The 26,214-nt window shown below is 36.7% G+C and overlaps 1 protein-coding gene across 1 annotated transcript in view; it reads left to right on the top strand.

Annotated features, from left to right (window-relative positions):
- DTNBP1 (dystrobrevin binding protein 1) overlaps positions 1–26,214 on the top strand; it is a 119,733-nt gene that overhangs the window by 12,063 nt on the left and 81,456 nt on the right. Inside the window, exons 2-5 of the mRNA XM_060163654.1 lie at positions 984–1,037; positions 1,998–2,048; positions 9,108–9,168; positions 18,152–18,284. Of these exons, the coding sequence (XP_060019637.1) occupies positions 984–1,037; positions 1,998–2,048; positions 9,108–9,168; positions 18,152–18,284 (299 nt within the window). The remainder of the gene's footprint in view (positions 1–983; positions 1,038–1,997; positions 2,049–9,107; positions 9,169–18,151; positions 18,285–26,214) is intronic.

Genomic DNA, 26,214 nt, shown 5'->3' on the forward strand with positions numbered 1-26,214 from the left:
TTATGAACTTCATATTTTATATATAGAAGAGCCTATTTATTTTATTTTACATATGTATTTCTAGCCCGTTTATGTTTCCCAGCCCAATAATTTAAAAAAGCTAATAGAAGGGGAGTAGGCTGCTATAGTTAAATAGCTAGCAGAAGCAGTAAGTGGTAGCTGATACCAGATGACCAATGGTAGAGATGGAAAATTTAAATTTTGAAGAAATAGATGTAGGATCCTGAACAAACTCAGAAAGCCACTTTAGATTGGTTTCGAGTTGGTAAATGAAGAGACATTCCTAGTTCAGAAACATCTAAGGAGAGTACTGTTTTGCCACGAAATGCAGTCACTGGTATTCATGATAATGATGCCGAGTTATCAGAAAATGTTCAATAGAATGTACCAAGACCTCTTTAATGAAGGAGGTTTGTAATGTATTTTAGAAAGCCTTTTATCAATAGCTAAAATTTCTCAGAATGTTGGCACTTAGACAGTGTCTGGCATAGTTACGTACTTAAAAATGTGCTGCTTAAGACGCAAGAGGGAAGAGATATGGGAACATATGTATATGTATAACTGATTCACTTTGTTATAAAGCAGAAACTAACACACCATTGTAAAGCAATTATACTCCAATAAAGATGTAAAAAAAAAAATACGCTGCTTAGATATCTTTGTTGCCGATCAGGTTCATCTATGGAGACCACTTTTTTTTTCTGATGTTGCCAGAGTAGTGAGGTTTTCTAGTCCAGTCATATTTAGGAAATGTTTCTAGAAAAGGGATTTGGGGCAAGAAAAATATAAAAATATTTGCTATAAATTTTCCATTTGTGATGTCTGATATATAGTAAACAAATATTTGTTGTCTGTAGAGGTACTTAATTCTTGCTAAAAAAAAATTAGCTTATCCAACCCAAAGTTTTATGAGCTGTGAAATTCGCATTTGAAAGAAATCTCTTAAGCTGTAAAAATGATATTTTATACTTGTTGAATTATAGGCTGAAGACTTTAAGTGACAGATCAAGAGAAGCTAAAGTAAAAAACAAACCCAGGTAAGCTCGTCCTGATTTAATTTACTATGACTTAAATTTCATACAACTTTTGGTTGTAGTCATGATAGTATAATTACTTTAATTGATTTTATATCTGTTGAATGCATCTGACTAAACAATTTATTGATTCTTTCTAAATTTTGTAACACTGGAATTTTTCTGATAAAATTGTAAAATGGTTGAAAAATGGTGACATGTAATTGTTTTACTCCATGACAGTCAATGGCTGTTTGATCACAATTAAACATTTTTATTTGTATATTAAGAGCACAGTAAAAGTTCTCCATTATTGAGAAGCAAATTGATAATGAAACAGTACTTGGCAAGTGAGCCTCTTTAGCTGTGTTATCTGTTTTATATGAAAACACTAGTATAATTTGTGCAGTTTTTCATTTTTAATAAAGTAAAGCACATGACCAAATTTCACTTTAAACCTAGAGATGAGGAGCTTTTAAAAAAATTTCTTGTTAGCTAACATTCTATTAAAGTGTTTATTCTTGTGTGCTAAAAATCTGTAGGGCAGGGCTTCCCTGGTGGCGCAGTGGTTGAGAGTCCGCCTGCCGATGCAGGGGACGCGGGTTCGTGCCCCGGTCCGGGAGGGTCCCGCGTGCCGTGGAGCGGATGGGCCCGTGAGCCATGGCCGCTGGGCCTGCGCGTCCGGAGCCTGTGCTCCTAGGCGGGAGAGACCACAGCAGTGAGAAGCCCGCGTGCCCCCCCCCCCAAAAAAAAAAAAAAAAAAAAAGAAGATCTATAGGGCAAATTGATGGTTGATAGTATATTGCAGTATATTAACTTTGGAATAACAATACATTTTTCTAAAAGTTTAGATCAATTGCCATTAGTGATTTAAAAATATTCCACATTATGATTGACAGCATCAAAATTATTATATGTAACTTTTTTTTTAAGTTGGCCTAAATCAGCAGCAGTTTTTAATAAAACAAGTGTTTCTTTTGGCAGGACTGTTCCATATTTGCCAAAGTGCTCTGCTGGACTAGAATTACTTAGCAGGTAAGTGTTTTCATTTAAATAAAAAGGTTATACTTCTGACTATTGTCTAAAAGTATTTTATAACCTTATAGGTAGAAACCTTAAAATAACTAAATTTTACCTTAACAAGGAGATTGGAAATTATTTACTTATTTGTGTTCCTGGAGGGGCTTTTGCATTTCACTGATTAATACAAAGGCCATTCAGACTTTGAGCATATTGATCACTGTTGTGTTTACTAATCAATAACTTTATCACGTGCATGTATTATGGTTTCTTTGTTGCAAGAAAATCAATTCTGGATTTGAGTCCCCAATAATTTTCTTTTCTTTTTTACTTTGATTCATAATTTTTTTACCATTTCTTCTCCAATCCATTTCTGTTGACGTGCAGATTAATATTAAAATACGTGATTTTCTTAGATGACATCAAAAGCATGAGTAACAAAGGAAAAAAGATAAATTGGACTTTATCAAAATTTAAAACTTTTGCTCTTTAAAGAACACTATCAAGAAAGTGAAACAACAGTCCACAGAATGGGAGAAAATATTTGCAAATTATACATCTGTTGAGGTACTTGTATCTAGAATGTATAAATAACTTTCATAACTCAACAGTAAAAACACAAATAATCCAGTGAAGAAATAGGCAAAGGATTTGAATAGACATTTCCATAAAAAAGATAGGCAAATGGCCAATAAGCACATGAAAAAATTCTCATCGTTAGTCATCAGGGAAGTGCAGACCAAAGTCACGATGAAATACCACTTCATATCCACTAGCATGGCTATAATCAAAAAGACAAACAATAACAAGTGTTGGCAGTGATGTGGAAAAATTGGAACCCTTATGCTCTGCTGGTGGGATTGTAAAATCACTGCCTTGGAAAATAGTTTGGTAGTTTCTCAAAAAGTTAAAAGTAGAATTACCATGTGACCTAGCAGTTTCACACCAAGAAAATTGAAAACTTATGTCCACATAAAAAATTGTATACAAATGTGCATAATAGCAGTATCATTCATAAAGCAATATTGTTCATAATGGCCAAAAAGTAAAACAGTGCAGATATTCATTAGTCAATGAATGAATAACAAAATTTCATATCTCCATACAATGGAATATTATTCAGCCATGAAAAGGAATGAAGTACTGAGGTGTGCTACATCTTGGATGAATTATGCACTTTAAGATTTTTTTTTTGATGTGGACCTTTTTTAAAGTCTTTATTGAATTTGTTACAATACTGCTTCTGTTTTATGTTTTGGTTTTTTGGCTGGGAGGCATGTGGGATCTTAGCTCCCCAACCAGGGATCGAACCCACACCTCCTGCATTGGAAGGTGAAGTCTTAACTGCTGGACCGCCAGGGAAGTCCTGAATTATGCACTTTAAAAGCATGAATTTTGGGACTTCCCTGGCAGTCCAGTGGTTAAAACTTCGAGCTTCCACTGCAGGGGGCGCAGGTTTGATCCCTGGTTGGGGTACTAAGATCCCCTCATGCCACATGGTGTGGCCAAGAAAAAAAAAAAACACGTGAATTTTATGGTGTATCAAACCTCAATAAAGCTGTTATAAAAATAAGTATATGGTTTGCATATGTTATATGCATTTCTGTACCTCGTAACATGGCATCTGATGGATAAGTGGGAGCCGTGTGTACAGTAGAGGGTGTGCTCCTTCGCCTTATCAGCTGTGTTAGGACACAATCACCTATACCTACATTTTGCTTTCTCTTTTCTAACTTTTTATTCGGTTTCTTTTTATGGTTGCAAAATCTGGGGATTTTTCTTCTCTGAGTGCTTAATTTGACATTAATTTCCTGTTTGGTTTTGTTGAGTGAGGAACATAAGTGAACATGAAAGGAGATATAGTAAAAATTAATCAGTGGTGTACTGTTTGCTTGATATCTTTATTTTTTTAATCTAGGGATTTAGTTGAAAGAACTTCATTGAAAGATTTACTTTAGACTTGTAGACTTATGTGTATGGTAGTTTTGGGAAATGGGGTGCATTTGGGGACTTAACATGAAAAATTTGCAGCCATAGGAATGTCTGTAATGTGTCTATTCATTGCACTGAAGCACAGTCTTTCTCTTTGGAACTAGTATTGAGTGGAGGAAAGACCATTTTAAATAGCATATACCTAAATCGTAAAATGTTTTTAATGGTTAAAAAATTGTGTAAGATACATATAGCATAAAATTTGCCATCTTAACCATTATTAGGTGTACAGTTCACTACTACCGAGTACATTTGCATGGTTGTGCATCCAGCCTCCAAAACTCTTTTGATCTTGCAAATATCTGCCGCTGGCAGCCATCATTCTACTTTCTCTGTCTATGAATTTGACTACTTTAGGTACCTCTTGTAAGTGGCATCATACAGTATTTGGCTTTTTGTGATTAGCTTATTTCACTTAACATAATTTCAAGTTTCATCCATGTAGCTTGTTAGAATTTCTTCCTTTTTGGTCTTCCAGTTTTATTGAGATATTGGCATACAGTACTGTATAAGTTTAAGGTATTGCAACATAATGACTTGACTTACATACATCATGAGATGATTGCCACAGTAAGTTTAGTGAACATCCATATCTCATATAGGTACAAAATAAAAGAATTTTTTTTCCTTGTGACGAGAACTTAGACTTTAACAACATTCATATAGAACATACAGCAGTGTTAATTATATTCATCCTGTTGTATATTACATCCCTGGTACTTACTTATGTTACAAACCGGAAGTTTGTACCTTTTCGCTGCCTTCATTCCATTCCCCTCCCCCTCCACACCCCGCCCACCCGCCTCTGGTAACCATACATCTGATCTCTTTTTCTATTCGTTTGTTTGCTCGCTTGTTTTTAAAGTATAATTGATCTACAAAACTATGTTAGTACCTGGTGCACCACATAGTTTTCCCATATGTCTGTACATTACAAAATGATCACCACGAATTCAAAGGAATTTCCTTCCTTTTTAAGGCTGAATAATATTCCATTGTATGAATGTACCGTATTTTGCTTATTCATTCATCCATTAATGGACATTTGGGTTGCTTTCATTTTTTGGCTAGTGTAAACAATGTTGCTATGAACGTGGGTGTGCAGATATCTCTTCATGACCCAGCTTTCAGTTTTTTGGCAGTATATACTGAAAAAAGGAAATGCTGAATCATATGGTAATTCTACTTTAATATTTTGAAGAACCCCTATACTGTTTTCCGTAGCAGCTGCACCATTTTACATTCCCCTAGCAGTGCACATTTCTCTGGTTGCCATTTCTCCACGTTCTCACCAAAACTTGTTTTGGGGGTCTTTTGTTTGGCTGGTTGGGTTTTTTTTGCCATTCTCATTGGTATGAAGTGGTATCTCATTGTGGTTTTGATTTTCATTTCCCTAATGACTGATGATGGTGAGTTTCTCATGTGTTTATTGGCTATTTATGTATCTTCTTTAGAGAAATATCTATTCAAGTCCTTTGCCTGTTTTTGGATAGGGTGGTTTTGTGTTGTTGAGTGTTAGGAGTTTTCTGTATATTCTGGAGATTAATCCCTTATCAGGTATGTGATTTGTAAATATTTTCTCCCATTTTATTGGTTGCCTTTTTATCTGTCGATTGTGTTTTTTCATGCACAAAAGTTTCTAATTTTGATTAAGTCCAATTTGTCTGTTTTCTTTGTGGCCTGTGCGTTTGGTGTTATATCCAAGAAATCATTGTCAAATCTCATGTCATGAAGCTTTTCCCCAAGTTTTCTTCAAAGAGTTTTATAGTTTTAGTTCTTATGTTTGGATTTTTTGATCCATTTTTAGTTAATTTTTGTGTATGGTGTTAAAGTAAGAGTCCAACGTCATTCTTTTGCATGTGGATATCCACTTTCCCAGCACCCTAGCATATTTGTTGAAAAGACTATCCTTTCCCCACTGAATGATCTTGGCACAGTTGTCGAAAATTATTTGACCATACATGCAAGTGTTTATTTCTGGGCTCTCTATTTCATTGGCCTATATGTCTCCCTTTATACCAGTGCCACACTGTTTTGATTATTATTTGATTTTGATTATTGTAGCTTTGTAGTAAGTTTTGAAATCAAGAAGTGTGAGTCTTTCAACTTTGTTCTTCTTTTCAGGATTGTTTTGGCTTTTCAGGATCCCTTGACCTTCCATATGAATTTTACGATGGATTTTTTTCTACTTCTACAAAGAATGCCATTGGGATTTTGATAGGGATTACACTGAATTTGTAGATTACTTTGGGTGCTATTGACAACATCTTAACAATATTAAGTCTTCCATTCCATGAACGTGGGATATCTTTCCATCTGTTTATGTCTTTTAAAAAATTTCTTTCAGCAATATGTTGTAGTCTTCATTATACAAGTATTCACCTCCTTGGTTAATTCCTAAAATTTTTTTGATGCTACTGTAGATGGAATTGTTTTCTTAGTTCTCTTTGTTGTCTCCTTCCTACTGCCAGCTATAGGTTCAGTTTGTTCTTTTTCTAGTTCCTTAAGTTGTGAAGTTAGATTGTTGATTTGAGTTCTTTTTTCTTAAGCCTGAACTTTTTTTTTGAGAGATAATTGACATATGACATTATATTAGTTTTAGGTGTACAGCATAATGACTCAATATTTGTATATATTGCAAAATAATCACCACAATAAATCTACTTAACATCCATTATCACACATAGTTTAAAAAATTTTTCTTGTGATGAGAACGTTTAGTTTTACTCTCTTAGGAACTTTGAAATATACAATATAGTAGTATTAACTATAGTCACCGTGCTGTATGTTATGTATAATTACAAATTTATACCTTTGACCACCTTCACCCATTTCTCTCTCACACACACACACCCACACCCAACCCCTCACCCCCTGCCTTTGGTAACCCCCAGTTTGTTCTCTGTACCTATGAATTCAGGTTTATTTTGTTTTCTATTTATTTATTTAAATTTTTTTTGTTGAGGTATAGTTGCTTTACAATATTAATTTCAGGGATACAACATAGTGATTCAAACTTTTTATAGATTTTACTCCATTTAAAGTTATTATAAATTATTGGCTATATTCCCTGTGCTATACCCTTGTAGCTTACTTATTTCATACATAGTAGTTTGTACCTCTTAATCCCCTCCCCCTTTCTTGCCCCTTCCCCTCTTCACTCTCCCCACTGGTAACCACTAATTTGTTCTGAGCATCTGTGAGTCTGTTTCTATTTTGTTATGTTCATTCATTTGTTGTATTTTTTAGATTCCATATATAAGTGATAACATACAGTATTTGTCTTTCTCCGTCTGACTTATTTCACTAAGCATAATGCCCTCCAAGTCCATCCATGTTGTTGCAGATGGCAAAGGGGTTGGTCCCATGTCCTGGCTCTTGTGAGTAGTGCTGCTGTGAACATTGGGTGCACGTGTCTTATCAAGTTATAGTTTTGTCTGGGTATGTGCCCACAGGTGGGATTGCTGGATCATATGGTAATTCTATTTTTAATTTTTTGAGGAAACTCCATACTGTTTTCCATAGTGGCTGCACCAGTTTACATTCCCACCAACAGTATACTAAAGGTTCCCTTTTCTTCACATCCTCACCAACACTTATTATTTGCTGTATTTTTGAGAGTAGCCATCTAACAAGGGTGAGGTGATATCTCATTGTGGTTTTGATTTGCACTTTCTGATGATTAGTGAAGTGAGCAACTTTTCATGTACCTGTTGGTTATTTGTATGTCTTTGGAAAAATATCTGTTCAGAGCCTCTACCTGTTTTTTAATCAGATTGTTTTTTGCTATTGAGTTGTATGATTTCTTTACATATTTTGGGTATTAGCTCTTTACCACATGTACGATTTGCAAGTATTTTCTCGCATTCAGTAGGTTGCCATTTCATTTTCTTGATGGTTTTCTTTGCTGTGCAGAAGCTTTTTGTTTGATATAGTTCTACTTGTTTGTTTTTGCTCTTTTTGCCTTTGCTTTTGGTATCAGATCCAAAAAATCATCACAAGACTGATGTCGAGGAGCTTACTGCCTATGTTTTTTCACAGGAGTTTTATGGTTTCAGGTCCTACATTCAGGTCTTTAATCCATTTTGAGTTAATTTTGGGGTGTGGTATAAGATAATTGTCCAGTTTCATTCTTTTGCATGTGGCTGTCCAGTTTTTCCTACACCATTTATTGAAGAGACTCTCCTTTCCCTATTGTATATTCTTGACTCCTTTGTTGTGAAGTAATTGAGCCATATATGCATGCGTTTATTTCTGGCTAGTTATTTTGCCAAATATCCCTCATTTTGGGTTTATCTGCTGTTTTCTCATGATTAAATTCAAGTTAGTGCTTTTATGGTGAGAATAACAGAAGAAGAATGTTGTGTCCTCCAGTGCATTGTATCAGTAGGCACATCATGTTGCTATGTCTCCTTACTGCTGATGTTAACATTGACCACTTGGTTAAGGAAGTGTCTGCCAGGTTTCTCCACTTTAATACTGTTTCCCCCTTTTAAATTAATAAGTATCCTGTGGGGAGCTACTTAGAGACTATGAAAATATCCTGTTTCTCTTTATACTCTCACCCACTAATTTTAGCATCTATTAGAATTCTTGCCTGAAATAATTAGTACTGTGTTTACCAAATGGTGATTTTCTATTTTTCTCATTTTTTTAATCATTATTAATTGGAATTCTACTGCAAGGAAGAATTTTTCCCTTCTGCCCCATTCAACTGTTTATTTAAATCACTATGAACTCATGGCTGTTGGTTTTAGTCCATGAGTTATAACCCATTTCTACCATTATTTGTTTTGTTGCTCAGGTTGTCCCAGATTTGGCAATTGGAAGCCCCTTGAAGTTGACTTCTGTGTGTTTACAATGTGTCTCCATTATTTTTTGAGCTTTCCTTTCCGACACCACAGGGTGTAACAGGTTCATTTTTAGGTAGAATTTTTTTTATTAATTTTTATTGGAGTGCAGTTGCTTTACAATGTTGTGTTAGCTTCTACTGCACAGCAAAATGAATCAGCCATACGTATACATAGGTAGAATTTTCTTAATGTGTGGTTTGTATTTTGAATTATTTTTTGCTTTTCTTAGGTATGAAGATACGTGGGCTGCACTCCACAGACGAGCCCAGGAATGCGCAAGTGCTGGCGAGGTAAAGTATCGGCTAATCTTATACTCAAATTTAATTTAGTAGTTGATTATGAAACTCCCTAAATAAAGCACTTTTTCATAATTTCTCAGTCAAGTAATTTAGTTAGCTTAGAGAGTTTGTAACTTTTATTCTAGAGTTGCAAGTAAATATTTGGTTCATCCAGGTATAATGCTTTGAATTTGAGTCTGATACCTTTGCAGTTTATGTAAATTATGTCATTTCTTTCTACTCACTATTTAAGAATTCCTTTTTTGGGGGGCAAAAGTTTAACTTTGCTCAGTCTACTTAAAATCATTAATTTGCTTATTAGTAAATAAATATAAAAATCTCAGGAGTCAACCTCAATTACTTAGAAGAACAACCTATTTTCAAGCTCTATAGAGTGTGTAATGAATAAAAGAGACTTGTAATTAAAATTATTTGGTATATGTACTTAAAGCTTTTTTAGCCAAGATGAAATATAGCCTGTGTTATTGATGGCAATCAAACATTATTTCTTTCTAAAAACTTCTGTGATTCTGACTTTTAATTAATTTAGACTGACTTCACCATTTACCTAATTAATGAAACTGTAATAGTTACATGTACAGAACATGGTAATACATATGATAACATTTAGACATTAATGTTTCTCTTAGAAATTACTGAAAAGGAAGGTTATAGGTTTCTGTTAGTAAGGCAGACTAGATACTTTGAAAAGCCCTTTAGGTGTAAAACACCTAAATGCTGGATAGATTTTTTTTTTAATTTTTAAATGCAGTAAGTGTACAAAAATGAAAGGAAATCCTAAAGGCAGAAAACAAACAAAAACACCAGGGAACTGAAATGAGAGTGGTTAAAAAAATAACATGGAAGCTGGGGTCAAATAGTAAAACAAAAGCTTTAGAGATTTGGGTGACAGGAGATTTTCGTCTATGGGGAACTGAGTCTAAGACTCCTGCATAAAGCTCTTGGATATTTGAAGTGACTACATCTCTTGGTGAAAGGGTAATCTAGGACATTTCAAAAAAGAAAAGCTACTTGTTGGCAAAAGGAGACAACAAGGAAACTCGTCTTCATAACAACTTGGAATAAATATAGTCTCCATTTTGGATTTGTTTATATGGTCTTGGGCTCACATGAGTGTTGGGCTCTAGTTTATACTTCCTGCATGATCAAGGAACCACTAACTTAAGAAATGAAAGGGCTACAGGTGACTGTGTCTTTGACACTCAACAGAAACAAATACCAGTTCTTCATGGATGAAACTTGTAAACCCAGGCTCTTCAAGATTCCCACAGATTCATCCCCTAACCACCCCCTCCCCCCTGCCAAAGATTAGCAAACACACAAAGAAATATATTACCAAAAGTTGGAGTCACTAGAAGCAAAGAGTAAGATTTAGACCTGTAAGGCACTTTAGATATTGCACTCTTGTATATAGACAATTAAATAGGAGCATACAAAGTTTTTTAGAGAGATGAAAGATGGACGAAAATGAGTAAGGAATAAGAGAGTATGAAACATGACTTTAAAACATGACTTTTAAAAGTCATTGAGATTAAAAACCCAAAGGATGTGCTTAACAGCAGGTATCTATAGCTGAAGAAAGAGTACATTGAAGTAGGAGATAAAGTCAGACATTACCCAGAAAGGATTTCTGAGATATGAAAATGGAAAATATGAAAGAGGAGTTAATAAAAAATAGTTATAAAAGGTCTATAGGTTGAACCAAGTAAGATTACCAATATGAGACCTTTTTGATCTGTAAAATTACAGTTTCATATAGCTCAGCTTAATATATCTAATAATCTGGAAGGAGAATGAGGGAAAGACAATGTAGGAGAATGTAAATGGCTGAGAATTTTCCAGAAATGAGATCTGTAAATCCTTAGATCCAAAAAGTATTACAAGCAAGCAAGGTAAGTAATTATCCACACCTAGACATATCATGTTGAAGCTACAGAACACCAAAGGCAAAGAGAAGATCTCAAAGTAACTAAAGAGAAAAGATAGATCACTTACAAATGAATGAGTTTCCATTAGACTTCTCAAACTGTTGTCAAGAATGAGGGCAAAGTGAGACATTTTCAGATAAAAATAGTTTTCTATCAACAGTTGTCCAATAAAGGAACTTCTAAAAAATGTATTTCTGGATAAAAGAAATGATTTTGGGAGGTAGGTCTCAGGTATAGGAAGGAATAATGAGCAAAGAAAATGGTAAACCATAGGTAAATATAAACAGTGACTATGTATTTCTATCAGTTATCTAGTTTGTGGAATTAAAAATTATAGAACAAAAATGCTAGATAAGAATAGCATGCAATCTGGAAGGCAGATTATCAGAGTCCAAGTATTTTAAAAGCCCTTGCATTATTAATGGGGAGGGTATAGATATTAATTAACCTTAGATGTAAAGTTAAATATGGAGGGCAGAATTTCAAGGGTAACCACTAAAGAACAGAAATAGTGTATATCTTTTAAACCTGTAGAAGAAACTAGAATAATGAGAATGAATTAAATGGAAACAAAGGATCGCTCTATAAGATTCAGTTCCCTAAGGGGAAAAAGTCTAAACCTGTGTGTCTAGTAAGTCTCCGTATGTAAAAGACAAGTTATAAGGAAAAATGGATAAGTCTATCATCAAAATGGGGGGATGTTAGTACATTCCTCTTAATTGATAGGGAAAAAACCCAAATAAACTAAGTATGGATATAGGACATGCGACTAATGTGATTTACAAACTTGACCAGATAGGCAGATACAGAATCTGCCCCAACAAATACAGAATACAGATTCTTCAAAGCACACCTGGAACACATAAAAATTGACCATGTACTGGGCCGCAAAGCGGTTCTCAACAAGTTTCATGTAAATCGACAAGTTTCATGTAAATCAAGTCATACAGAATATTCTCTGATCCTGGTGCAAATGAAGCTGGAAGTCAGTATAGGAAAACAATTTTGAAAATTCCATACATTTTCCAATTAAAAATATATATTATGCATTGGGACTTCCCTGGTGGCGCAGTGGTTGGGAATCAGCCTGCCAATGCAGGCGACATGGGTTCGAGCCCTGGTCTGGGAAGATCCCACTTGCCGCAGAGCAACTAAGCCTGTGCGCCATGACTACTGAGCCTGCGCCCTAGAGCCCGCAAGCCACAACTCTGAGCCCGCATGCCACAGCTACTGAAGTCCACGTGCCTAGAGCCTGTGCTCTGCCACAAGAGAAGCCACCGCAATGAGAAGCCCGCGCACCACAACAAAGGGTAGCCCCCTCTCCCCACAACTAGAGAAAGCCCACATGCAGCAATGACGACAACACAGCCAAAAATAAATTTATTTTAAAAAAAAACTACTAAAGGGCTTCCCTGGTGGCGCAGTGGTTGAGAGTCCGCCTGCCGATGCAGGGGACACGGGTTCATGCCCTGGTCCGGGAAGATCCCACATGCTGTGGAGCGGCTGGGCCCATGAGCCATGGCCACTGGGCCTGCGCGTCCGGAGCCTGTGCTCTGCAACGGGAGAGGCTACAACAGTGAGAGGCCCGCGTACTGCAAAAAAAAAAAAAAAAAAAAACTATTAAAAAATATAATGCATAATTTATGGTTCAACGAAGGAAATAATACTAAAAAGTTTTAAATAGAACTGAATTATAATAATTACTACACATAAATTGTATAATTTGCCAAAGACTATTTGGAGGGAAATTTTATAGGGGAAAACTTAGACTGAAAGTCAGTGAGCTAATCTAACCTAAGAATTAGAGGACAGAATAAATCATGAAGGAAGAATGAAAGAGATAATAAAGATGAAAAAAGTAAATGAAATAGAATATAAAGAATACAATAGAAGCCAGACAAAGCCACAAGTTCTTAGAAAAGACTAATAAAATTTGGTAGATAGATGTCTGCTGATATGGAGCAAGGAAAGAAGGATAAATAATTTTAAGAATTAAAGAATATAACTACAGCTACAGCGGAGTGAAAGATAAGAGCTTGTGAAAAACTATGACAAATTTGAAAGCTTAGACAAAATGGAAAAACCCTGGAAATTTTTACTAAAACCAATTTTAAAAGTAGTACAAATCCTGAATAGTCCTATAGCCACTAAAGAAACAGTATTAGTGATTAATCTTTTCACTAAGAAAGCACCAGGTCCACAAAGTTTCATAGGAGAGTTCTGTCAGACTTTCAGAGAGACTACCATTTCAATGTTAGACAAACTCCTGCAGCAAGTGAAAAAAGGGGAAACTGCCCAGCTCATTTCATGAGGCTAGAGTAACTGATACTGAACCCCAACAAGGGAAGTATGAGAAGGTGAAATTGGAGCCCAGTCCCATTCATGAATACAGTTACAAAAATTACAAGCAAAATGGAGGCGTTATCTCTCACTTAACTTCAGTAACCTATTTCTGGAAATCAGGTGTTCTGTGCCAGCGCTCTGTCCAGGAACGATTTGCCACATTCTAAATTGGAAAGTCATAATGCGTTACGCGTCCACCCAAAGCCCTCAACCAACTTTCTTAAATATATTTAAGAATATATTATAATATATATATATACAACCAGCAAAACGTCTATAGATGGTAGCAATCTGTTAGGTAGTAAAGTGCTTCAAACATAGCTTTCTGCTTACCAAACCTGTGATACACTCGTTGACAAACAGCTGCCTCGTGTGTAGTAACGTGACCTATCCACACTCACAGTATGCAGGGCTTGCCTCTCCTTTATAGATGGGCTCCTTGTACCGTCTTGTGATTCTCATGTTCTACCAATGTTATTTGAAATTTCACTTGAGAATATTCTCACACATTGTTATAAAATGTGTATCAAGCTTAAATGTAAAGTTTTCCTATATAACTGTGAGCCAGAACTTTGTGTATGTGTTTGTATATGTGCTTGTTCTGTGAATGTTGGATGATAAGCAAGAGGCATTCTACCTGGGAGACATCCTGCTGTATACATGGCTGTGATGGCAGACCAAATCCAGCCAGGCATAAACACCCCAGATTTATTCCAGGATTATAAAGTTGGTTTGACATTAGAAAATCTTTTGTATGCCGTTGATCACGTTAACAAATTAAAAGAGAAAAATACATAATCATCAGATGCAGAAAATACATTCAGTAAAATTATTCAGAGTAAAACGTTTTAGCAAGTTTCTAATAGAAGTTAACTTTTGTCCTAATATCTACCAAAACCTGCAGTATTTGACTTGTAGTATTTTGATCCCATGGTCAATCATCTTGCTAAATCCTCTTATTCTAATAATTTGCATTCTGGGATGGGAGTTGTTTTGTGTAGATGGAAGGGAAGAAGAAAAACCTGCCAGTCTTTCTTCAGGTCTTTTTACAGTGGGTAGAACCTCCAATGTAATGTTGAATAAAAGTAGTTGAGGGGCTTCCCTGGTGGCGCAGTGGTTGAGAGTCCGCCTGCTGATGCAGGGGACACGGGTTCGTGCCCCGGTTCGGGAAGATCCCATGTGCCGCGGAGCGGCTGGGCCCGTGAGCCATGGCCGCTGAGCCTGCACATCCGGAGCCTGTGCTCTGCAACGGGAGAGGCCACAACAGTGAGAGGCCCACGTACCGCAAAAAAAAAAAAAACCAAAAAGCTCTCTGACGTATTGTTGAGACATATGTAAATATTTAAAATGTATATCTTTAACATGCAAAGTGTTTTATCACGTGTTTGTTTTGTCAGGCCATGCTCATGTGTCTTTAGTGGCCTTTAACCAAAGAGTATCAACCTGCCAGGGCAAATATACCTAAGGACAATTCAGTTTTCTTTGACAAATTACTTTATACTCAATTACTTTAAAGCTAATTCTTACTATATAGTCTTAAAATTCAAAGCAATATCTTAGAAAACAGTTTGGTCAATGGTAACTTTGTTGTCTAGACATTTTCCACAAGTTTTTTTTTTCTTTTCTTTTTTAACAAGTTTTTTGATTTGTTTTTCCCTCCCTTAGCAATGTATAAATGAGTACATAATTGATAGTGACTTAGGTGTTAGATTCTGAGGGTACCTTTTTAAGTTAGACTTCCAGTGCATTATTTGCTTATAATTTTTATTACTGTGAAATATTTGCCTTCAAATTGAACTTTTAAGATTCATGTTTTAACAATTTGGTGCATAAGCTGCTTAAATTAGGCATGCTTCACTCTCTTTGTGTTCCAGGTTGGATCTCTTTTGCCTGTGGTGGGAAGTGAACTAAACTGGGTGTGGGAATGCCTACTTTCTGCAGTAATACATTTTGACCTTGGGCAGATAAACGGAGTCTCTCTATTTTTAGTTTCCTCACATATAAAATGGTATAACACCACTTACACTGCTTACCGAAGTTGTTTGAAAATCACATGAAATAACAATGCCCCCAAAACACAGAACTGTTTTATACAAAGTAAGGTCCTAATGTTACCCATTTACTTGTGTCCCTGCTTTTTCTTTGTTCTTCTAACTTCAGTGTCCACCAGAAGGAATTTTGGAATGACTTGTAATTTGGGCAACAGACCCAAACTATGGGTTTGTCTTGCTACTTAAACTTGATTTCCTGGTGTTAAATCTGGATTTATTCAGAACTGTTTACTTGGAGGAGAAAAATTGGCCTTCTGGAGATAGCTCATTTCTTATTAAGTAAAGTTGAAGTACAGTTTTTCAGAACCTTTTCTTTTGCTAGCTTTTCACTTCTTCCTTTCATGTCCCCTTATACACAATCCCTAGAATATCAATTAAGGGCATGGGCTTAAGTGTCAAATTCCCTGGGATTGAATCTAGGTCTTCTGTGGCCCTTGGGAAAGTGACTCAGCTTCATTGTGCCTTGGTTTCTTCTGTAAAATGGAAGTGGTAATATTGCTCTGTTTACAAGGTTGCTGTGTAGTTAAATGAGATAATATATGTACATTGCTTAGCACAGGGCCTGGCACATAGAAATGCTCAAAATGTTTTAGTATTATTATATTACACTTGATAATGATTTCTGAGAATCCATTCAACATCCCATTCTTTTAAATTAAAATAGTATTTTGATGTATTCTGATATATTCTTTCTGTGCACGCTTCTTTTTTTTTTTTTGAAGTTTCTGTGCACGCTTCTTATATTCTATATACAGAATATAATTTTCAATTTTGTGGAAGACATGAACTATACTGTACTTAAGTTTTAATACTTAAGTATGTTTCACTTTACTTTTCAGTAAGAAATGGTTCATATCTAAAAATTGTTTATTCTAGATTTTTCAAATTTTTAACATAATTAACCAGAGTAATTAAGATTTAACAAACTTTTTAAAAGATATGCCATGTACCAGGAAAAATATCTTTCTTATCATCAGTTCAGCCCTGTGATACAGGAATTATTTTTTCTTTTTTAGAATTTAAAAACTGCAGTTAAGAAAATTTGTGAGACCTACACCAGACTAAAGCACCAAGAGTGCAGGGGTCTTTTTTTCTGTTTTGTTCACCATGGTCTCTCCAGTGCCTGAAACAGTGCCGGGCAAAGAGCGGGCGGTCCGTAGAAACTTGTTGAATATTACAGATGAACCCTATGGGCACGGATCCTTGTTGCAAGCCCAGTTTCCTTACTATTGCATCACAGCTGTGTCTGTTAGCCATGCTCAGTATCTTTTAAACTCCTCTTCAGGATCTTTACAAAACCGGTTGGCACGGACATTTTGAAGTATACAGAATTAATGAGACATGCACTTGGAGTAGCGCTTGGTGTCACCTCCCCAGCTCAGCTGAGGCTCGTATGTGAGACGATGTGGTTACCCCTCTAATGTGGGCTGACTGACAATGGGGAGGTGTGCGTGAAGTGGGGATAATGTGAGGAAACAGGGCAGCTTTCTAACCTCTTTATTGTAGCTTAATTTTTTTATTTCAATGTTGTGAATTCCTAGAATATTAAAATGTGGAAGCTAAAATGATCTAGCGCCACATGCAAATAATTTTGTATCTTATTTTGATATTTTTATTGCTCTAAAAGTTCTTTCTTTAGTGAGATTCAGTAAAAATCAGTTGTATTCATGTTTCAGCTCTTAAAGAATCTTAATCTTGGGATGCGTAAATTGCCCCTTTTTTAATATAAGTTAACTATGAACTCTGATTTTACATATAAAATTCAAATACACTTTCTTCTTTTATATAATGAATTTTGAAGTCTTTATTGTATAAAATATGGGTATCTTTCACAGTTCTTATTATTGGTGATGTTTTCAAAAGATAACCTCTCCATGCGCCTCCTAAGTCTTATTCTAGGTCCTTTCCTCTCTCACCATGTTAAAACCAAAACAAAATTGACGGGGAGAAACCGCTGTCTGTCATTGTCTTTACAGTCTTCAGGAAAACAAGTTAGAATTATTTTAGGCTAGTCTGGCATCTCACCACCCTGCTGTTGGGAACCTTTCACCTCCAAATGTCTTCTTTGTTAGTATAAATCCTTTTCTCCTTTTGCTGGAATTGATCAATAGCCTCAGTGATTCCTCCGTATACAAGTACCATTTATCTTACTTTATGCAGTGAGTGTTCCTGTTTAAATGGAAATTGAATCATAATATATTCTAAATGCATTAGGGAACTTTTCTTTTAAAAGAATTCCTTTTGTAAAACAAATAATTATCCATTCATTATGTTTTGGGTTTGTTTTTGTTTGTTTTCTTTTTGGTTGTTCGTGGTTGTTTTTTGTTTTATTTTTTCTAGATTTGAATTTTCAAATACATGGTTTACTTAAAAATAGGGTATAGTTAGAAGTGACTTCTAAAGTCACTGCTGACCTTTCTCTTCCCTGGGTTAAGATGCACTGATAAAAGCTGTAATTCGAGGTTTTCTGCACTGGATGTTACGGTGGTTGTTTTCTCAGAAAGAAAACAGCTCCAGTCTCTTTAGAGTCTCCTGTTGTCTGTACTCAGTTGGAGGGTTTTTGGAGGTAACGTGGGCTGACTCTCATTAGCTGGCTGTAATCTCTGTGCCTGCGGTCTGGTTTTACTTTAACCCGCCTCTTCCGTGTTGCAGCTGGTCGACAGCGAGGTGGTGGTGCTCTCCGCGCACTGGGAGAAGAAGCAGGCGAGCCTGATAGAGCTACAGCAGCAGCTTCGGCAGCTTCCAGGCCTGCAGGCAGATTTAGAATCCCTGACGGCAAGTCTGAGTAAGTTCCATGTTTGCCTCTGCACATTACTTCTAGGAATGAAAATAATTTGGTGTAATTCCAAAGCTTTCTAAGACTACATTAAATTATTGCTTAACAGGATGTGGGGGGAAATAGTTCTAATTAATTTCATATTCTGATTAACTGATGATTTGACAGAAAACGATGATTTAGAGTGTAGAAGTGATTTCTAAAGTATACCACCAACTTTTTCTGCCTCATTTCTGCTCAGAAAACATAATTTTGTTGATTCTTTAAAGTGACTCAGGGTGGTCTCTGTGACTTTAGGTCTCTGTTTAAAAGTGTAAATGTAGGAAATAAAAAGGATTGGGGTGGCTTTGTTACGACTAAAGGATATACTCTGGAAGTTGTTGCTTTTAAAATTAGGTCTGCTCAGAGCTTCATGTCTTGAAATATGCTTTTTTTTCCTCTTTAAACTGATGAGAGATCAAACCCTCATTAAATTAGGTTACCTGTTTGGCTAAATTTATACCTTGTGGAAATTTATATATTTTTGTTGTTTTCATTGGGATGAATTATGCTGATATTTATTTCTTGAGTTTATATTCAGAAAATTAACTTTTTTGTGTGTGGTACGCAGGCCTCTCACTGCCGTGGCCTCTCCCGCTGCGGAGCACAGGCTCCGGGTGTGCAGGCTCAGCGGCCATGGCCCACGGGCCCAGCCGCTCCGTGGCATGTGGGATCCTCCCGGACCCGGGCACGAACCCGTGTCCCCTGCATCAGCAGGCGGACTCTCAACCACTGCGCCACCAGGGAAGCCCCAGAAAATTAACTTTTATGTTTGACAGTTGCCACATCTTAGGATAATATTGTGGCTTATTATCTTCTAACCAAGCTTAAGATCTTAGTGAAGAGGTAGGGGTTATCTACATAGGAGTTGAATTTCTTGAGCTGATAACCTGACCCAGTCTTAATAGGTAAGGAGGTAAGGATACCCCACCATCTCTTCTGTTTTTCAGTACTGCCTTTTTGAAAGCAAAATAAAGCTGATTTACAAAGCAGGTACTTAGCAAATCATAAAACGTGTGTGTGTGAATAAAATAGACACGAATGGTATTTGGAATGCTATTGCTGATAACAATAGCTAATGTTTATAGCACCCACTATATGTCAGAGATCGTTCGGCGCTTTACAAACATTTTCAATCCTCCCAAGATCCCTGTAGAAGTAGCTTTTATTATCGCACTTTACAGCTAAGGAAGGTTAGCCTTGGAGAGGTTGTGACTTGCTCAGGGTCACACAGTTAATAAGGTGTGAATCCAGGATCGCAGTCACGATGATGATGTACTCAGTGAGGGATGAGGCAGTTAGGGTGGCAGCTGTCAATAGGCCTCATGAACTGCATTCTTGAAACCCTGGCCTTAGTGTTCAGTTATTTCTGAAGGCAGGGTGTGGAAAAGAGATTCCGGGTCTTAGGAGGAAGGCCCTCCGCATTATTTCCCTCTTCCAAGTATAGGAATGATTCTTCTCAAGGCTTTGATAACTAACTGATGGGAAAAGCCTCCAAGATATTTGGAATATTCCTTTTAGCCACTTTCTTTTTAGCTTCTCTTCCTGTATCTCTCTGAGTCGCTTGTTTTTCATTGGTTATGTATTTCTTTGCAGAGATATTCACCTCTAATACCATTCCCCCTTTTCTTTCCAGCTGAGAGTAAATTCTGTTTATAAATGTTATTTGTTTGATACCACTCTTCTGATTAAATGCATTTGCCACAATTCTAATTATTTTCATAGTTAATTCTGCTTAGGACATGCAGTATATATAAGTTTTTCTTAAGGGAGAATATACTGTATTTTCATTCTCAATTTGGATTCTAATATCCTGAAAAAATAATACTTAGTGACATAATACCGTCTTCTTTAGAAACTGCATTTTGGCTTCTTAAATGAATGAAGCAGGCTTCCCAAATGCTCGCTTGAATTTTCTCTCTTTACTAATCTGAGAACATTGACCACTAAAGGCAAATTAAAGCTAGAGGATTCTCTGAAGTCCTATTCTAGATGGTCGCTTCCAAATAATTTGATTCTTTTTTTTCATTGAAGTGTAGTTGACACATAATATTAGTTTCAGGTGTACAACATAGTGATTCAACATTTAAATACATTATGAATTGATCACCATTGTGAGTGTAGTAACCATCTGCCACAATACAGTTATTACAGTATTATTGACTTATTCCTTTTGCTGTGCATTACATCCCCATGACTAACTTATTTTATAACTGGACATTTGTACCTCTTAATCCCCTTCACCTATTTCATCCAGGTACCCCACTGCCCTCCCCTCTGACAACCACCAGTTTGTCCTTTGTATCTGTGAGTCTTTTTCTGTTTTGTTTATTGGTTTTGTTTTTTAGATTCCATATGTAGGTGAAATCATATGGTATTTTTCTGTCTGACTTATTTCACGTAACATAATACCCTCCCAGGTCTATCCATGTTGTTGCAAATAGCGAGATTTCGTTATTTTTTATGGCTGAGTAATACTCCATTGCGTTTATCTATATATCATCTTTTTCCATTCATCAGTTGATGGACACTTAGGTTGCCTCCATATCTGGGCTATTTTTACTAAAGCTGCAGTGAACATGGGGGTGCATGTATCTTTCCTAACTGGTGTTTTCATTGTCTTCAGATAAACACCAAGGAGTAGAATTGCTGGATCCTATGGTAGTTCTCTTTTTAATTTTTTGAGGAATCCATACTGTTTTCCATAGTGGCTGCACCAACTTACATTCCCATCAACAGTGCACGAGGGCTCCCTTTTTTCCACATCGTCGCCAACACTCGTTAACTGTCTTTTTGGTAATAGCTATTCCGACAGGTGTGAGATGATATTGTGGTTTCGATTCTCATTTTCCTGATGATTAGCGGTGTTGAGCATCTCTTCATGTATCTGTTGGCCATCGGTATGGCTTCCTTGGAAAAATGTTTATTCAGGTCATCTGCCTATTTTTTAATCAGATTGTTTTTGGTTTTGATATTGAGTTGTGTGAGGTCTTTATATATTTTCGATATTAACCCTTTATCAGATATATCATTTGCAATATCTTCTCCCATTTAGGAGGTTGGCTTTTCGTTTTGTTGAGGGTTTCCTTTGCTGTACAAATGCTTTTTAATTTGATATAGGCCCATTTGTTTATTTTTGCTTTTGTTGCCTTTGTCTCAGGAAAATATTTTGAAGCCAAATCTGGTAGGTTGTATAAATATATATCTATATCACTCATGTATTTTGCGAGTTCATCTCAATGAGTTTATGGATCATTCTTAGGTATTCGAACCATTTGGTTTTAAATTCTTGCTCATAAACTGTGGATTCCTTTATTTTTGGGTAGCTTCCAAATACTCCTTATCATCACCTAAATACCTTGATACAATATTACAAGGTTTAGTCAAGCAATAATAAAAAATAAAAATAACTTAGAAGAAAATGGTAACTGACCTATATGTTAGGATTCTTTTAGCTTCTTTGAACTTTTTACCCTTTCACTGTCAAATCTAATACCATATCCAGTCAGTCCCTCCATTTCCCAGGCTACTTAATTCTTTTGAGTCTTGTCCTGCTCTCTAGAGGGTCTGCCCTTATTAAAGAATAAGGGATTAATATGATGTGAACAATTTGAACCTTTGATGATGCTTTTAGCTGTGTTGTCCTATGGCTTAATAAATATGACTCCTGATTTCATACTCCCTCAGGAATTAAGTAAGAACAGATAATCTACTCATGTTTTTTTTAATGGGGTGTGATCCATCCAGCTTACAAAAGCCTGTGTAATACATAATTACTGGTAAGGCTTGTCATTTAAAAAAGAAATGATAAAGGTATGCTGGGAATTGGAAAATAAGGGCTGTTGGACTGACTCTCCGATCTGGATTTGGGTCTCAATTCCACAGCTTTCTAACTGTGAGACCCCGTGCAGGTTTCATAACTTCTCTAAGCTTTAGTTTGCTCGCAGAATTGAGGGTGAGAGTACCTGCCTCGTAGGGTAGTTGGAGGGTTGAAGGAGGTGATGGGTGTAAAGCACTCAGCACAATGCCTGGTGTATTAGGCTTCTGCTGAGTGCCACGTGCCGTTTGTAGGCTCTGGGGATACAGCAGTGAACAAGACCGGGCAGCTTCCACCAGGGTGCTGACGTTCTACTGGGAATCTCTCTGGCCTTTGCAAATTTACAAATCCATTGTCTTTGACAGAAGGGTTTGGATGGATGTTACGTAATTTAGCTTGTCCTGCAAAATAAAATGTAAAACCATAGCATGAAATGTGGTGAGAACAACAATGTAGTATTCTGTACCTGGAAAGACAGTGTGTAAGGATAAAAGGGAATGTTGTCCTCCACATCCTGTACCCTTTCTTATTCTGTGCGTTTTGTCATAAAAGTGGTCATATGTTTGAAAAGTATTTATTGAATTCTCTTGAACTTCCACTAGAGGGTAGTCTAATCCTATTCCTATACTGAAGTCTAAAATGTCAAGGGCTTTTCTGAGTTATCTCTATTGCTTAGTTTATTTTGTATGACCTACTTAAAAAGACTGTTACCTTTGTCTAGAACAGATGATTCTGTTAATTCTTAGATAACAAAGTGCTGTAAGAGAATGACAGACTTATACTGAGCTTGCATCTTTCTTTTGATCTGACCTGTTTTGCTTTCTCTGTACAGAGTTTGAGAGTGCATCTAGCAGAGAGACTGTCCGTTTTTAGGGTTTCATGAAATACGTTATCTTATTGTCCAGGTTACGTTCTGAGATTAGACCCTTCAAGAGACTCATTAGCTCTCTTTCGACACCTTTTAGTATATACTACACAGATCTCATTTGTTCCATGATGGCTTTTAATGCATTTCTTAAAGTTCCTTATTATCATACCATCATTACCTTATTACACAAAGAGTAATGAAAGTATTTGTTGAAGACTCTTGTGGTCCTTTAGTACCCAGCCTCTGTGACCTGTGGGTTTACAGTCAAAGATTTCTTTGTTCCTTGAGGCTAATTATTTTTGCTAGAATATACTCATTTAAGTGTGGAATTACGAACTTTAACGTGCTGTTCCATTCTTCTGTCAGTGGTTACACTACAGATAATATGTATTCGAAACAAATGGCACAAAGGAAAATTCCAAACAGAATGGCTCTTCCTCTGGGATGGTCTCCTCCCAAAGATTTGTGACGTTCTTTCCTGCACAGCTGTCAGGCTCTCCCAAATGGCTTTTCCCAATAAAATTCCACCCATCTTTTCCGCTGATCACTAAATGAGACATATGCTGTCGTTATAGGGAGCAAAATGGTGAGGCTGGAATTTCTTATAAAAAGGTACATTTGTGTCCACGGAGGCCTGCTGGTGTTTTATGTACGTGCATTCTAAGTCTGGTTACCAGATTGACTCATGTCTGCAACTCGTTTCCTAACAGGAGATGAGCAGGGTGTGATGGGGAGATTAAATTTCTGCCCGTTTAAATTCAATATAAAATATTCAGAATACATACCATATATATGCTTATAATTATTATTTAAAGGTTTTTAAAAAGTTTTTAATATAAAAAGGGAAGAAGATTTATGTTCATCAATACAAATCTTCTGTATTTTATTACTGACTTCAAGCCTGTTAAGAGTTAAAATGGAAAAGTTCCATTGCTTCTTCTGCTTTAACTCACTGGTAATGGGGCCTGATTTGATACACTAATAACAAAGTACCATCTTGTTTAATGTTTTCAACGTTCTCCGCCCATGTTTAACTTAACTTGTTTACAAAATTTAGGGTAACCTTCTAATATTTAAATTAGATGAACATGAATCATAGATTTGCTTTCTTGGTTATTATTTTATGTTTTAGAGTAATAGAATCATTCTGTCTCCAGAAATCCTTTTTAATTGAATTCAGCAGACTAGGTATTAGGGGATACAAAGATGCAAAGATATAGTCTTTACGCTTAAGACATTCACAGATGCCTGAGAGAGGTAAGAGTACACAACTTGTGGTAGAATGTCAGAGTATAAGTCCTGGGCAGGGCTCATAGGTCTGTGGAAGCACAGAAGAGGGGAGAGAGCCCTGCAGGCTGGAAGGAGGGCGGGCTCTGACTTGAACCTGCCAGGGAGATGCAGGGCAGGGAGGCAAGCGGAGACCTCTCAGGAGAGGCAGAGGCAAGGGGGCAGGAACACACAGGACCCTCCTCGGAGTGGTGAGCAGTCCTGAAGGAGAGTGGTAGTGAGGTTGGAAAAGTAGGCTGTGGCCAGGGAGTGAGGGTCCCTGGCCACAACTTTTAAAGGGGAGAACATAAATACAAGTTTGGCAGCAACCATAAAGCGACCGCTGACTCTCCCGAGCATTTTAAATCTCGGTTTGCCATTCAGCACGGGAACATAACGCTGTTGGCCTACATATCAAAGCCTCACTGTTATCCAGACCCCTCTATGCTAAGGATAACATGTGTGATGCTAAAGGAACCAAGTAGCTTAAAGCTGAATGGATTCCATATTAAATGTAATTATTCTAGTTCTTATCACTTATCAAAGTGAAATAGCCTTTAAATAATCCTATTAGCTATTAGAATGAGCTGAACGTTGCTTCTTCAGGGCCAGTGACACCAGCTCCCAGGCTGAGGCTGCTCATCATTTTTCCATTTAATATAATAACAAAAAATAATCTAAATAGCAACTAACATAATAGCATCATTTTGCCTGTTTCCCGCCACATAAACTCCTTATGTACCATTTATGACATTATTAAAATCTTAGATATAATTTTTCATTGATTAAAACTTAGATTTTGCACACTGTTTCTGGTTAGGCTTTCCATAGTCACATATATTAGCTGTTGTATGTTACCCCTGAAGATAGATTCCAAACCGTCATGAACTGCATTATCAGTCTTTTCCAGACTTGCCATGATCTACAGTGATAGATCAGTATGATAAAAATCATTACCTAAAATGTCTTTGAAGAGGAATGCTAAACTACTTGTCATTACATTTTAACTTTTCAGTAAAATTTTATTTTCCCCCCAAATCCATGTCTTTAAGCCCTAGACTCTACCAAATAGAGGCGGGAGTTTTTAGAAGCATAGATATTTAGTAGAGTTAAAATTTAGGATATTAGAAAATGTGAACGCTTCTGGATTTAACAGATCTCCAGATCAAACAGATCAATTAAAAACGGACAAAATATGTATCTTAATAAACCTAAAACTGCAAGTTGAAATTTAGGGAATTTGCACCTAATGTAGGTGATACAGAAGCTAGTTTAGAAAGTCACGTGACAATCGCGTGGCTAAGGGAAGGGATTAGACACACCGTCCTTGTAGCTTAGCTATCCGAATGAAACCAAGGCTGGAAAGCTGCACAGCCAGCTTGCTCCTTCCTCGAGGCCCCTTCCTCCGGACGGCTGTGACTCCCAGACGTGGGAGTCATATTTCTTGCTGAGTCTCGCTCTCCCTCATCTCCGTTAGATGCCTCTCCTTTGAGTTGTCACAGCACCTCAAGCCAAGCTCTGTCAGGCAGTGTTGTCACTGAAATATGCCTGCCCTCTACTTGAAGCTCTTTGAGCGCAAGGGCTATCTTTTTCATCTTTGTACCCCGGTGTCTGGCCCATGTGGTGAGTATTCGGTAAATGGCCCTGATGCTGTTTGAGTTCTAAAATCTTTTACCTCTGAAGCTTTTCTGTTGTCTGAGAAAACAACCAGTCCTCACCCCTATAACTATGAAGTCTTGGTTTACTTACGCATCTATCAACTGGAAATCATTTTATGTAAGAGGGACTCAGTTTTGATTCCTGACTGCTCTTCACTAGCTAGGTGACCTTGGGCAGAGCTCTGAAATAATTTCTGCAGGCTTTGGCTTGAATCTTTTAAATGAAGGATTTGACATAGATTATCTCCATGTTCCAATGAAGCTGCAAAGCTCTGTGGCCTAGAGGCAGAG

This window comes from Lagenorhynchus albirostris, chromosome 10, assembly GCF_949774975.1.
Source record: "Lagenorhynchus albirostris chromosome 10, mLagAlb1.1, whole genome shotgun sequence".
In the NCBI taxonomy this organism is placed as follows: domain Eukaryota; kingdom Metazoa; phylum Chordata; class Mammalia; order Artiodactyla; family Delphinidae; genus Lagenorhynchus; species Lagenorhynchus albirostris.